General features: G+C 39.2%; 1 protein-coding gene across 1 annotated transcript in view; it reads right to left on the bottom strand.

Annotated features, from left to right (window-relative positions):
* Window positions 1-15,612, bottom strand: part of Mrc1 (mannose receptor C-type 1) — a 92,781-nt gene that overhangs the window by 46,980 nt on the left and 30,189 nt on the right. The window contains exons 5-9 of the mRNA XM_008824107.3: window positions 14,739-14,852; window positions 12,823-12,969; window positions 8,161-8,346; window positions 4,680-4,837; window positions 3,253-3,363 (exon numbers count right to left, since the gene is read on the bottom strand). Of these exons, the coding sequence (XP_008822329.1) occupies window positions 3,253-3,363; window positions 4,680-4,837; window positions 8,161-8,346; window positions 12,823-12,969; window positions 14,739-14,852 (716 nt within the window). The remainder of the gene's footprint in view (window positions 1-3,252; window positions 3,364-4,679; window positions 4,838-8,160; window positions 8,347-12,822; window positions 12,970-14,738; window positions 14,853-15,612) is intronic.

The following is a 15,612-nucleotide window of genomic DNA, read 5'->3' as shown; positions in this document are numbered from 1 at the left end:
TACATATATGTCAATATGCATACATACATGCACAAACACCACACACATATGAAAAGAAGATAAAATATAGATACTAGAATGGGAGATCAAACATCTCGAAAGAAGTTTCAAAGCACAGTGAATAAAATTTGTTGTGTGATAAGTATTCATGAATTGGAAGGTAAGTATAAGTCCTCAAAAATGAAAAATCTCACACAACAAAAAAAAATGGGTTAAAGGAGTTGTAATGGAAACATAATATATTTTGTACTAGATCATAATAAAACCAGTGTTTAAAACCTAGTGGCTGATCCAAGGTTTCTTTATATAAGCATTTTAAAATACCCATTTTAACATCATATCGATTAACTCTCCTGTGTGAAAACCGTGGGGATACATTCTATAAATTGTGGCTCAAATGCATCTGTGGGGTCTCTACAGCCTGAGGAAAGACTTTCATGAGGAAGTTTATATTTGCACCTGCCAGGCAGTGTGGAATATTAGCAACCCAGGACCAGTGTGTATTAATTTCTGTACATAATGTTTCCCATTCTGGTAACATCAAATTGGCACTGGAGGTGGAAACAAACAATCCCAGGGCTCATTGGTCACCCAACCCAACCTATTTCATGGCTCCAGGCCAATGAAAGGCCTCACTTCACAAAACAAAGTGGGCAAGGACACCTTGGTTTGTCATCTGGTCTACACACACAACACACACACACACACACACACACACACAAGCATGCATGCACAAGTATGCACATGCAACTGCACGTTCATGAACACATACACACATACATATACATACATACATGCTCTCCCCCAAAGAAGAAAAAAATGGACCCCAAATCCATTATAACAGTCTTCTGATCTTAAATCCCTTGTATACCATGCGTGCTCAGACACAAATGTCCTTTTATCTTCCCTTCCTGCTTCCCAGCCTTTGAGTAATTCACTACCCATGGATGGCATTTTCTTTCTTTCTTTCTTTTCCCCATGATATAAGAATACAATTTTATAATTGTTATGCCATTCCTTAAAATATTATAAAAAAAATCATGATACAGTGATTTTTCCACTCTGGGAAGGTCAAAGATTTGTTTCTTTGTTTTGAGACAGTCTCCCTGTAGCCCCAGTTAGCCTGTAGTTGCTTTAGTTAGCCCAGTTTAGTTGCAGTTAGCCCAATTGCTTTGTAGACCAGGCTGGCCTTTATCTCAGAGAGATCTGCCTGCCTCTATCTCCAGAGTGCTAAGATGAAAGGTGTGTGCCACCATACCCAGCTATTAGAAAATTTTTAATTAAAGTAAGAAATACACATCTGGCCAAGCAGCTAAAAATAGTCTATTTTGAGCTTCACTACAACTCTGAGAAGACTAAGAATTCTAAAACATGTCTTTTTTAAATTGCAGTAATCCCCACTCTCCCATGATACTTTCCTTCAAACTAACTTGCCTGTAGCCTTAGCTCAAATATTCTATCCCAGACTACATGGCACTTATATTTATCACATGGAATTTTAAGGAAATATTTTAAATAGTTGACTTAATGGTATAACCTTTAAAATGGCATTTTCAAACTGGCCATATTATTTAATTTCTCTGAGTTTCAGTTTCCTATTCTTTTTAAATAAAACTATACTGAGTCTCTCCTGTAGGTTCATTAGAACATGGGAATCACTGAACTTGAGAAATGGCTACTGGTATTTCCTTACTTGTTATTACCATCTAATGATTAAATTTGGATTACTATCAGATTATGGGTAAAGTGACAGTTGATAGGAAATGTCTAAAACATTGACTATGTGGAAGTAATATGTTAAGTGTCTTAGGAAATAGACAGTGAGATACCATCTCCGACATATGCTTATGATCAGATAAAGACAGTGAGTGTGCTGATAATGAAACAAAGTGTACCATCCTGGGGACAGGGACCTGGGCTCCAGCCTTGCCTCTGTTGATGCCAAGATGTCTATGTAGGGGGGTCAGTTGGTAAAGCCCTTGCCTTGCAAGCATGAGGACCTGTGTTTGATGCCCAGTACTAGAGAAGCTGGGCGTGGCACTTGCTTGTAATCCCAGCACTGGGGAGCTGGAGACAGGCAGATCCCTGGGGCTTGCTGGCCAGCCAGCCTAGTCCTACTAGGTGGAGAACTCAAGGCCAGTAACACATGCTGTTTCAAAAAAACTTTCCAAGGTGGATAGTACACACTACCTGATGAATGATACCCAAGGTTGCTCGATAACCTACATATACATGTCACACAAGTGCATGCATCCCTTCACACACACTTGCACCTACATGAACATGAACACACGCACATCAAAAAAGAAAAGAAACCTGTACAGCTTCTGAAGGCTGACATTTCCGAATTGCAAAGATAGGAGAGGAATTTGCTCATTGCTAAGATCCTTCCTACAGCTCACGCGCTGTGATTTTCTGCTACTGCTCCATTTTTCTTTACAGCTTATTTGTCCTATACTAAATCACGTGTCCTAAATTCTTAGTCTTGTGGTGTTATCAAATGATGCAACTACAGCTTAGCACTTATGGAAAGACAATTAGTTCCCACTTTGTGGTTAATTCAAGAGAAGTGAGAAACAAAAGAGGAAGACAAGCCTCTTGGAAAACAGAAAAACAATAACCAAGGACCTAAAAACTATATTTGTAATTGATTTATGCTTTTAAAAATATTTCATAAATCATTTATTTTATTCTCTAAGAACCATAAGATAGGCAGGAAGGTGCTACTAACTGTGGCTGAGCTACTGTCAGCACCAGCGGAAATCTAGGTGCCCTACCCCCCACTGCAGAGATTTCCTGAGAGCTTTTCCCACTAGAAGAAATTTAATCCCAAATCTGTACATTGGAGCAGTGACCAAGGATAGCTTGCTATCAGTCCTAAAGATTGTCCACTGGAAATGTTCTTAACCATCCATAGGATCACAGACCACCCATGCCTGCATGACATCTTCCCTCGTGGCCTGAATCCATCTCATTGTCCACTTCAGGATCCGTTCAGCATTTCATTTTATTCCCTGCTCTCCTAATTTTCATGACACTCTGAATGGAGCCAAGGAAAAAGATCCCCCTTTAAACTAAAGAACACTCAAGAAAACTTGGAGGACAGCGGCACCAGACACAGTAAGCTTTTAATGTTCGGAGAGCTGAAACATTGGGGTTTGATGATAAGAAAGCATTTTCTCATACAAAATAAAGTCCATCGTATCAAATCCTATTTGCTGATCTACATTACTTTGCACAGTGTGTACTCACTTTCCTGCAGCCTCTTTCTGCCTCCTCTGGTTGTGGAGCCTGGGCTTGTGATTTCATCTTGCAAATGTAACCAAGCGGTTGTTCACAGGCTCTGTCTGCCCAGTACCCATCCTACAGAGAAAAGGGAGAAATGAATGAGCATCTGTTTTATAACAGTGGCACATTAGTTTCATGTTAAAATTTGCTCTCCTTTTGACTGACAACTATCTCAAGTATTTAGTACTGTCCTTTAATTTAAGTATCCATCTGTATCTACTGCAGTTTAGTATCCAGCCCTCCAGCCAGGGTAACATTTATAAATTACATATTTAGTTTTCTCCCAAGATAATAAATTTGTGTCTTGATCCTCAATTCTGATGCCCCTCCCGTCTAACTCTTGAACGGTTTTCTCTGGCTTCTGCCTAGTTTTTGGGTGCTTTGCATACTTTTTTAAAAATATAGATTCCAATAAATTATTATGAAAAAACAAAAAGTAGCTTTCATGACAAAATATGACAAAACTAGTCGGAGTATTTATTAGCAATAAGTTTGTGTCAGAAATTATGAATAATATATACATTAACCCCTTTAATCCTCATCTTCACTGGGAGGTGTTTACAATTATTATCCCACTTTGCAAATAAGAGAAGTCGGGCAGCAAGGCCCAGCCTCTTCACCCCCATATGCACCATCTATTAACAGAAGAACATTTGATATCATTGATTGAGATAATCACATTTAAAACAGGAAAGCAAACATTTCATACAAGACTTCTGTGTAACCTGAAAAATCAAATATAGTTCTTCAGTAACGGATTTCAGAATAAAACTCAAAACAGATCCAAGTCTACATCTGGGGGGAGAAACACTTCAAGGTATAGCCAAAGTTCTGGTTTGATGGACCAAATCATATATATATACATATACATATATGGTCATCTAAATACTGCTGCATATACGTACATACACTAGAACTCAGCACAGGAAGGGGAAGAGTATTAATTATTACTTAATGTTTTCCTTGCACCAAGAATTTCGAATCACTTATATTGTGGTCTTAAAATCAACTTTGTGAGGCTGGAGAGATGGCTCAGTGGTTAAGAACACTGGATGTTCTTGCAGAAGACCCGGGTTTGAATCCCAGCACCCACATGGCAGCTAACACAGTCCCAGAGGATCTGACAGCCTCTTCTGACCTCTGTGGGCATTGCATGACACGGTGCACTTACCTACATGCAGGCACAACACTCATACACATAAAATAAAAATAACATTTTTTTAAAAAAAAATCAGACTTTGCTAGACAATTGAAACTCAAGACACGGAATCTGAATCTTGGTCCAACCTGAACCTGCATCAATTTATCTACAATAGAAATAGTCACAACAAACCGATAATCAGCAGAAGAGAACTCGTGAGCCTTGCCAGGTCCGAGCAGAGCTGCCCTACCTTGCCTTTCATCACCACGCAGTCCTCCTGCCTGTTGTTCTCATGACTTGGCTCTCCACGAAGCCATTTGGTAAAGGTCACAGGGGTCCCATCACTCCACTCAAAGTACATTTGAATCTTGATGTCATTTAAGCCAATCCACAGCTCATCATTTGGTTCTATATAGGAAGAAAGACATCTAAATAAGGTATACAACAATGACTTTCTGAAGGTCAGCAGGGCATCGGAAGGATGACACGGGGCTTGCCCACTCAGCTCTGCTCCCTTGATATTGGAACTGTATTAAAAGATAATCCTCTTGGATGTTAGTATGACCTGCATGCTACAGACTCACGTCAGTTACATTTCATGATGTCAGTTTTGGGTTGTGCAATGTGTTCTTTCCATCATAAATATGCTGTATTTTTAGTTTCAGTATTGTATTTCCTGGGAATTATAAAAATGAAATGATCACCTTCAGTCTTGTGAGGCTATATTTTTGTTATATGAACAACTTAACGTGTCAAGGATACTTATATTGCTAGAAATATGATATCTTACATATATAAATACATTTGACTAACATTAAAGCTTATGAATATTTTTTTTGTCTTTTTGAGACAGGGTTTCCCTGTAGCTCCAGCTGTCCTGGAACTCACTATGTAGGCCAGGCTGGCCTTGAACTCACAGAGATCCGCCTGCTTCTGCCTCCCAAGTGCTGGGACTACAGAGCTTATGAATATTTTAAGACAAATTTAAAACTACTCCTGCTTCACTGACTGTTACTATTAAGAACATTCTAGGTACTTCTGTTAAAGTTTAATCACTCAGGCATGAAAATGATTTAGACATTGACAGAAATTTAAACTAAGCAGATAGGTTGGCTTCTGACATTTATACACACATATTTATGTAATCATATGCACTACAAAATGCTATTAAATACCATCAAAACTCAAAAAATCCATAAAAACAAAATATGACCAATTTGTAAAATTCTCTGGAAGGCATTAATAATTTTATGAGCAGTTATCTTCCTAAGATAAAACACAACACAGAAAAATAGGACAAAGTTGTAGTGATCCAAGATCTAAGATTTTTAAGGCTGTCAATTGAGCATTTCCAAATAAAAATATTAACTATTAAGCTATTGTATGCTATGCATACAATTCAGTATCTAACTTGGTTAACTGGAAATTACATTGTGAATGTTTGATTACGATCTTTGCATGGTAAAATTAAATGACCTCAAAGGATAATAAAGATGACTTTTGGTGGAAAATGAGGACAACATCCTACAAGAATTTCCCTCAGTGACCGAGATTCTTCTAAAAGCGGCCACTCGACCTCGCTTTTGGAGAAGTCCTCAATTGGCCTCTTGCCAGCTCCAACAGATGTTTCCAGTGTCCTGAAGCCTGAGGGGCACTGCCAGGGTGGCACCCTCCTCCTTTCACTTGAGTTGGCAGAACACGATCCTTTGAGTAACACATACAGGCTTCAAAGAGCTCTCGTGTACCTCTCAAGGATTTTTGGTTGAAGATCAATGTAAAATCACACAATTATATGAAATAATGATCCCCATATATTTTTTATTTTTGTTTTTTTTTCAGCTTACATTTAGGTTTTATTTGGGCACTTCCATATATATCCTTACTAAACTGTTCTCTTCTTAGATCTTTTGTAATTCCTAAATAAAGTCTACAAATATATGCATACATGTGTGATGCATTTGTTTAAAATTGCTAGACCGATTTTCATAAATCAGTTGAATAATTTGTGCTAACTGGTATTAATACCCTATGTGCTCAGGCCCCTGTTTGTTTTCTGATATAGAAACAATAATATCAAATCTTTACAACTTTATCAAGATTATCTTACTCTAGCAAATACAAAAATGGAGAAAATGCTTTATTGAAATAAATATAAATGATGTATTTTAAGTGCATGGTTTTGCATAACATTTTTGCAATGGAGACCTCTCTAACTTGCTCATTTATTCTCAAGCGGACTTCAGAAGTAACCATTGCCACCCAGCTTCCCCAGATAATTAGAGCAGTAACAATACATGCTCTGCTGTTGCTATACCATGTTATAGACGCAGAGTAGGATTCACATTGCCTTTCACATCTTAACTAACCTGCTTCCAACACTGATTCATTTGCAAGATTCCTATTAGGTCAAGATAAACTGAAATGACTGGTTGTTCAGAAATACCCATTATGATCACAATATCATCATTTAATCTGCGTTTCCCAGGCTAGGTGAGCATCGAATGATGAAGAAATTGTTTACATGCTATAAAGGTTATTTGTGTGTGTGTGTGTGTGTGTGTGTGTGTGTGTGTGTGTGTGTGCGTGCGCATGCGTTCACCAGAGGATGACCTCGGGTGTCTTTCCTCAGGTGTCATTTATTAAATTTGCCAGGTTGCCCAAACTGGCTGGACAGTGAGCACCAGGGATCCACCTATCTCTGTCTCCCCACTACTGGTGGCAGGATGGCCGGCACACCCAGGTTTCAGAAAGGTTCTGGGAATCTTCATGCTGGGTTCCGTGGAACCATCTCCCTAGCCCTGAAGAGACGCAATTCAGTCAGGTACACAGAGGCAAATGATTTCTCTGGATTCAGGTGCTAGGCACAGTTGCATTTGCAAGCATCTCTGTCTTTTACCAAGCCCTCTGTTTTTTCTTGTGTATTTGTTAAATGCTTTTTTCTTTTCCTGTACCCTGATCAGTTTTCAGGCAACGTATGTCAGGAAGCAAGCTCTTCCATCATCACCATTCATTTCCTCTTGTTTGGCTGGGTGGAGATGAGGAACATCTGCAACTCTTCAGCAGTAGCATGGGGGTGGGGGTGTGTGTGAAAACAATCAGCACTTAATCAGTGAGTTCTGCACAGGGCCCGACCCTCTGCTTTGTAACTGGCTCTTCCTCCAACACACATTCCCAGCTCATTTCACTCAGCTATTATTTTCTTTCTGGTTTTGCACATTTTTATGTGTTCTTAAAATTATATATCTAAAAGTGAGACATTTCTTTCAAAGACTGCACAGTGCTTTTAGCGATCACTCACTTCTTCTACTGTTAGCTGAATTAGTAAAGAAAAGAAAATCCCAAGTGTGAGATGATTCATTTAGACACATTCCTTGTGAGCCATGACATGGGTCTTACAAAAGAAAATACGCACATATTCATAATTCCAACATATTAGACACTGTTGACAAGTTAAACACAGATATCTCTGAATCCTAATATGTGGAAAAATAATACTGAAAACTACCCATAGAGAACCATCTAGTTAAGTCTCTTTATGATAAAATTATTTAAATTACTATATAATTTTCACCTTGTCAGCATATTTACAATTTATTTAAATTCATATTGGTGATGTAACTGTCAGTTTTAATTCACTGTTAATTACATGTTAATGTTAATTTACACTTAACATTTATGATCATGTTTCCCAGAGGCAGGCAAAGAGCAGGCACACCGGGGCGGGTTCTCACCATATCCTAGCTGGGAGAAGATGAAGTCAAATTCCTCAATGCTGTGGATACTTGCTAGGTCACCCCCTTCCTTCCGGCATGCTTGCAAAGCATATTTCTGGATCTTTTTCTCTTCTCTGTGGATCTTGTAGCAGTGGCCTGCATATGGCCACCAGTGATTGGGACAGCCAGTAGGCACATCACTTTCTAGAAAGGCAAAAATGTTCAGAAAACATTTTAAAGAGGCATGTTTAAATTTGTGACCATATTTTCCATCATTCAATATATAAAATGCTTCCTAGTCATAGACATAGATAACATTCTTCATCTTCTGGTATACACATTCATAAAAGAAAGATGAGAAAGAAATATTCAATTTTGCTTATTTTGTTAAAATGCAAAACAATTTAAAAACCTTTAACTTTAAAATGAACTCAAGGGCTGATGAAAGAACTAGAAGTTAATGCCCTTGCCTAGTATGTGTGGGGCCCTAGGTTCAAATCCCAGGACCTAAAAATGTAAGCTAAAATGAAGACAAATGAGAAATATCTTTTTAAAATGTCATACCTGCAGCAAGACTGCACAATAGATTGTCTAATTTCATCTGTACTTATCATAAGCACACATGAACTAAGCATCTATGATGTACTGTTGGCATGCTGGAAGCCTGAACATTTTCATGTAAGATCTGTTCTCTAAAGGACCACAGTATACCTTTTCCCCTGTCATTCACATTCAACAAAGAAAGGCAATACACATAGGCAGCTAGGAGTAGTGTAGAATGGGTGGGGACATGAGAGCTACCAGTAAGTTCTGCAATCATTACAGCATGGGCAACCATCTGTGCCTCTGAACTGGCACAATACCATTTATTTCCTTCTAAATGAACTAAGTAGACATATATATGGTAACCATACTAAGTTACTCATCCTTACTGTGTCCTGAACTAGGAAAGATCAGAGACAAGCATTTGTAAATGGCAAATACCATAAAATCATTAAGTAAATCAGCCTTGAGCATCCTCACTGTTGCTATCAACAGTTGCTGTTAAATTTCATAATCTTATTATATGTTGTAAAACTTTAATAGTAATGAGCTGTGGAAAGCAATAGTGGAGATGTCTGAAGGGGGAGAGATCCTTTTCATCCCCGTATGTCCTTGAACCTAGCACAGGGCCTGACACATGGAAGGTACCATGGGTGTCATAAAGAAACCTGACATGGGGGATGGAGAGATAGCTCAGCGGTTAAGAGCACTGACTGTTCTTGCAGAAGACCTGGGTTTGAATCCCAGCACCCACATAGCAGCTAACAACTGTCCATAACTCCGGTCCCAGGGGATCCGACAGCCTCTTCTGACCTCCGCGAGCATTGCATGACACAGGTGCACCTGCCTACGTGCAGGCAATACACCCACACACATAAAATAAAAATAATAAATTTTTAGAAAGTTTTAAAAAGAAACCTGACATGAGTTTTCTTCTGTGGTGCCATTCTAAACAACACTCTGGTAACATTCCTTGCTTGCAGAAGAGTTATCAAACAAAGAGCAATATATTTATTTAAGCTCGAAATTAAATATGTTGCTATAATTAATGTACAATATCAGGTCCCTTTTGTCATTTTTTTATTAGAGATTGAGACTGGGTCCCACTCTGTAGCCCAGGCTTGCCTTGAACTTATGATCCTCCTGCTTCAGTCCCTCAACTGCTGAAATGATAGATGTGACTCTCACAGCTGTCCCCATCATCATTCTTTTAATAAATAAGTCCTATTCCTCCTTAACAGCAGAGACTGTCTGAAACCTCATCATACGCAGCCAGCATGTGAGAAATAACTAAATCACAGCACCCTACACTATGCTGTATAAAAGAAAATGCATATTTGAAAATTCTATTCCCTTAGTACAACTTCAATTCTGTATACTCTCAGTGGTTACCAGAAAGTGAAAAGGACCAGCACAACTCTAGGGCCCTCTGGTGGGATATTTTAATTTTGCTGTCTAGGAAACAGAAAATAATGTCAACCAACTCTAAAGGCTTCAAACACTGAAGAGATGAACCTGAAAACTTTTTGTTGTTGTTTTTGTTTTGAGACAGGTTCTCCCTGTAGTCTCAGCTAGCCTGGCACTCACTATGTAAACCTCCATCTCACAGAGATCCCCCTGCCTCTGCCTCCCATGTGCTGGGACTAACGGTGTGAACCACCACTCCTGCCTCCTGAAAACAGTTTTAAAACAGCTACTAAGGCTGAAGGTTGGTAGTAGAATGCTTGTCTATCACGCGTGAAGCCTTGGGTTCAAGTTCCAGCACTACAAGATGCAAAACAAACACAAAAGTTTTAAGGCATGAAATAACCAACCCAAGTGAAATGAAGGGGAGCCCCCTGAGGCCACCACAAAACATCCCTTGTCCCTCAGCAGGCTCAACATTGTCCATAGAATAGTCATGAATGTGAGTCACACTTTAGATTTTCTGTTAGCCATAGTCAATAAAGTAAACAAGTAAACTTCAATAATAGGATTTGTTTGACTCTATATATCCAAAATATTATCATTCCCATATGTGATCAACTAGGATGAGACTTTTTCATAATTTTTTTCATGCTGAGTCTTGGAAATCCGTGTGCATTTACACTCTCAGCTCATCTCAGTTCACATCAAATATATTTCACTCCAGAAAAGCCAAATGGTCAGTGGCTGTGAAACGGCACAATTCTGCTTGAGACCCGAAAACAGACAAGCCGAGGAGTGTGGTGAGTACTCAACGGGCACGAGGCTGGATTCCCGCCAAATGGGGCTCGCCAGTCATGATGCTGCAAATTCTGATCTCTGCATTTAAGAGTTTATGGAATCAGAAGACTACCACTGACAGTAAGTATAAAGATGCACAAAAGCTAATGTCAAGAGAGGCTGGGCACGTGAAGCAGGAGGGAGAGCGGAGAGAGAGGGATTTGTGGCTCTCTTGATGAGATGAATGAGATTTTTCAGGAAGAAGGTATTATATTTATACTTTACAAATGAGGAACTTAAAACCGGCAGATCAAGCAATAAGGACAAGTTAAAGAATTCTGTCTCTCATTTCAGAGAAACGAGAAAATAACCTTTCTCTCCTTCCCCAAATGGCAACCGCAAGATTCTGAAGAGAACTGTATGAGCTCTTCCACAAAAGATTTATCCATCCTCCCCACAGTAAGAATACAAGAGATGCACTGCAAAAATGAGTGAAGCCTCCCCAGGTTGGAGCACAGTCACTATAGGAAGTCGAAAAGTGTAAGTGAGCTCATGAGCCGGGGTCCTCATCCACGTCCATAGGCAATCACGAACCAAAGCCCCACCAACACACATCCACATCCATAAGAGATCATGAACTATCCCCCATCCACATAGCCCCAGCTGTCCTGGAACTCACTATGGAGACCAGGCTGGCCTTGAACTCACAGAGATCTGCCTGCCTCTGCCTCCCTGAGTGCTAGGACTAAAGGCGTGCGCCACCACACCCGGCCAATATTTTTAATTTACTAAAACCAGCAATTTCGCTTCTAGGAATTATGATGTTTGCAACAATAGAAGTCAACTAAAAATTGAGGCTGAGTTGATAGTGGTGCATGGTCACAGGATATGCTCAAGAGGCAGACGCAGGAACACCACAAACTTAAAATCTCTTAACAGGAGACTAGTGTCTCCATGCAATCCCTATTATCCAGTCACAAAGTATATGGAGAATCAATTTATGTACTAAATGGAATAATGAACAAAATTGTTGTCTATTAAAAAACTTAGGGTAAGGACTATATACAAAGTATGCTGCCATTTATACAAAATAGAGGGAAACCTGTAAATTTGTGTGCCTGTATACCACAGAATAACCAGGTGGGGACACACTCATTAACACCAGTTCTCAGAGAACAGCACCAGGAGGCAGAAGGAAAACAAGAGGGGAAGATACCATTATCACTTGGCACCTTCTAAATTTCTAGCCATGTCAACATATTTAAAATTATATAAAATCGCTTCCAAGAATCAAGGGAGAAAAAAGTCAAGAATGCACCACCAGCTTCCCAATCAGAAAAAGTAAATAACTAAAACAATGTAAAGACTAGTTATCATCCAGAGAAGGGCTGGTAGCGAAGGCTGCATTTCAACACTTGGAAAGTAGTTGCTGCCTTAGCAACTTAACTCTGCTATTGAATTATAATGGCACAGGTTCTGGAGCATTTATCCTGGCGCCCAGCCTACGTATATTCAGCTGACTCTCTTTGGAATTATTATGTGAGGATTTCAGTGTAAGATGCAACATGAAACCTAGCTTTATCTGTGTGAACAGAATAAAGACATCTCTTCCAGATACTTATTTCTTAGTTTAAATTTCAACTTTGTCATCGTGCAAGACTATGGGTGCCTCTTTTCTGTAACACGTGAAAAAGAATTCCTATTTTACAGGGCTGGGGAGATGAAATTCTTATTTCTATCAAAAGCTTTGCACAATGTTAAATACTCCATCACCTTCAGGACCAGCAGATAGTACTAAGTGAAGAAAAGAGCTTTAGGAGAATATCATTCTAGTTACCCACAAACTACCAACAAAATCCCCACAGTTGTTTGGTACTATTACAATGAAGCTGCAATTTTACTTGTCTTTAACTTCTAATATTTTGTGTATTCCAATCCAATAGGTTCACTTACCTGAGGGAATGATAAAAGGATTCAAAGTATTGTTGCCCTTTTTGCAAATATAACCTAGTTTCTGAATACACTCCAGATTTTCCCATTTAGCATTTTTTCCAGGGTTTAGTGACACACAGCTCTTTCCAGGTTCTGATGATGGACTTCCTTTAAGAGAATGAAAAAGTTAGAGAGGGGCTACTAAAGTTCTAAGTCGATCACCTCTTCATCCTTGGGATTTAATGGACCCCCATCCTATCTTTTGCCACACATTCACAAATAAATTTTACTGACTGTAGAGCAAAAGACATGATGGGTATCTATTTGGCTCCCTGTTGTTGGTGCATTCCAGTACCTAAAATGATGATTATACAGAATAATTTCAACTCAGCACCTCCACCAATGAGCAGTACTAGGCCTTAAACTTTAAACAGATGAGATGACAGAGTATATCACGTGACACAGAGAGGAGACTAACAAAACAGTGTATCCTGGGGCTGGAGAGGTGGCTCTGCAGTTAAGAGCACTGGTTGTTCTTGTAGAGGACCTGGGTTCGAGTCCTAGCACCCACATGGCAGCAAACAACCATCTGTAACTCCAGTTCCAGGGGATCCGATGCCCTCTTCTGACCTCTGAAGGCATTGCATGACATGGGTGCACTTACATACATGCAGGCAATACACTCATACACATAAAAATAATAAATAAAATATTTTTTAGAAAAACTTGTAAAAAAAACCAACAATCTATCCTGTTCCAAGTTGGATATGTTAATATTATCAATAGAGACCCCTCAAAACTAAGGCAAATGAATTGTAAGAAACAGGTTAGATGATCTCTGTATGTGAGGAAACCTTCCCCAATTAGAGAGACTAGAAGAGCTGGGAAAGACAGAGGCAATAGAAGAGAGATCTCTAAGCCAATGAGTCACTCCCAGAGCTAAGACTCTCTGGAGCCTCAACATTCTGGGGCTCACTCCTCATTCAATTCCTTCAGGAAGCTGCTTAAAGAACCGGATAAGGCCAGCATCACTAAGACAATGTATCCATCCCCACATCTCTCATGATTTTTACTCCTCTGATACCTGATTTGAAACCCAGAAAGTAAGTTCACCTTACATCAGAAACTGGGAGATGGGCCACACACATTCATATATTTTCTTTTATGACTTTTGACAGATATTTAACATGCACCCAAAATTACTCTCTCTTCCTGCAAAATAGAAATTATGTTACCTGCCCTAGAAAGTCTTTATTAGAAAAATTTTCAGGTTGCATAAATACTACAAACACACACACACAAATGTTAGTAATAACTACAAAAGAGGTTTTTAAAAATATGTTAATAATGTGACGGAGATGGTGGGAAAGCAGAACCAGGATTCAGTGTCTGTGCTGGGAAAAAAACTTTTGTCATTAATTTGTATTGAGAATTATACATAATATGTCTGAAATATATGAATATGTATATCTGATATATAAGCAAATTTTCAATTAGAATGTCAAAAATTCAGGTGGGTCAAGAGATTCACAAAATTTAGGGAGGACAAGTCACACAAAAAGTTGAAAGCATTTAGTCAGACTTTACAAATAGTTGTTGGACAATGCTTTCAAGGACAGTGACAGAGTTGGTACAACATCAAGTACATATTAATAGTAATGATTCTGTTATTATCTTTAATTAGTTGTGTTTAAGAGTAGCTACAACACATGCTTTTAAACACAATACCTTAACAAATCAAAGCCACTTGGAGAAGGCAGACATAAAACACAGGTGTGTATTGACATGCGTGATTATCCTGGCAGGCAAGTCTTCACTCGAGGAAAGGCATGCAGATTTCAAGGCAGGGTGAGAAATGGGCTATGTTCCATGAAGTATCTTTAAAATCTACATGTGAGGTGATAAAGGTCTTCAACCACAGACAGGCTTAGCCTTACCTGGGAGCCAGTTCAGATATCGGAACGGGCTGCCTCCACTCCACTGCCAACCACTGTTGAAACTCAAACTGTTAAGTCCAATCCAGAGTCCTGAGGTCAAGGAACTGGTCAAGCCTACGTAACAAGGACCAAGAACTGACATTCAGAAAAGAGTGAAATTCAATTCAGAATTAAATGTGTGAATCAAAAAATATGAAGGAAGCTGGAGAGATGTCTCAGCAGTTAAGAGCACTGGCTGCTCTTGAAGAGGACCTGAGTTGAGTTCCCAGCACACACATGGTGGCTCACAACTATCCATAACTCCAGTTCTAGGGGATCTGATTCCCTCTTTTGGTCTCCATGAACACTGCACACATGTGGTACACCTACATATGTGCAGGTAAAACAGTCATATACATAAAATAAAAAATGAAACAAAAAATTAACATTTTATTTATTTTTATGGCTATATGAATGTAGTCCTTGTATGTATGCAAGTGCACCCCTGTCATACAATACCTGCAGAGGTCAGAAGAGGGGGTCAGATCCCCTGGAACTGAGTTATGGATGGTTGTTAGCCACCATATAGGTACTGAGAATCAAATCCCAGTCCTTTGCAAGAGCAACCAGTGCTCTTAACTACTGAGCCATTTCTCCATCCCCTCCCCTCAAATTTTTAATATGAGGAAGTGATAAATTTATCAGTGGTGTTGGAACCCAGACAGCATGATTTAAAACACATTGTCATTTTCTTTTCAGTAATAATGGGGACATTGCTATTTTTCTCCATTACCAATGCTTCAAGGATTGGAGGAATAACAGGTACAGGTGTGAGGGTGGGTGTGTGACGGGTACAGGTGTGAGGCTGGGTGTGTGATGGGTGCAGGTGTGAGGC

Source organism: Nannospalax galili, unplaced genomic scaffold (genome assembly GCF_000622305.1).
Source record: "Nannospalax galili isolate Female #2095 unplaced genomic scaffold, S.galili_v1.0 scaffold1569, whole genome shotgun sequence".
NCBI lineage: Eukaryota > Metazoa > Chordata > Mammalia > Rodentia > Spalacidae > Nannospalax > Nannospalax galili.
This window is presented reverse-complemented; position numbering and strand designations above follow the sequence as displayed.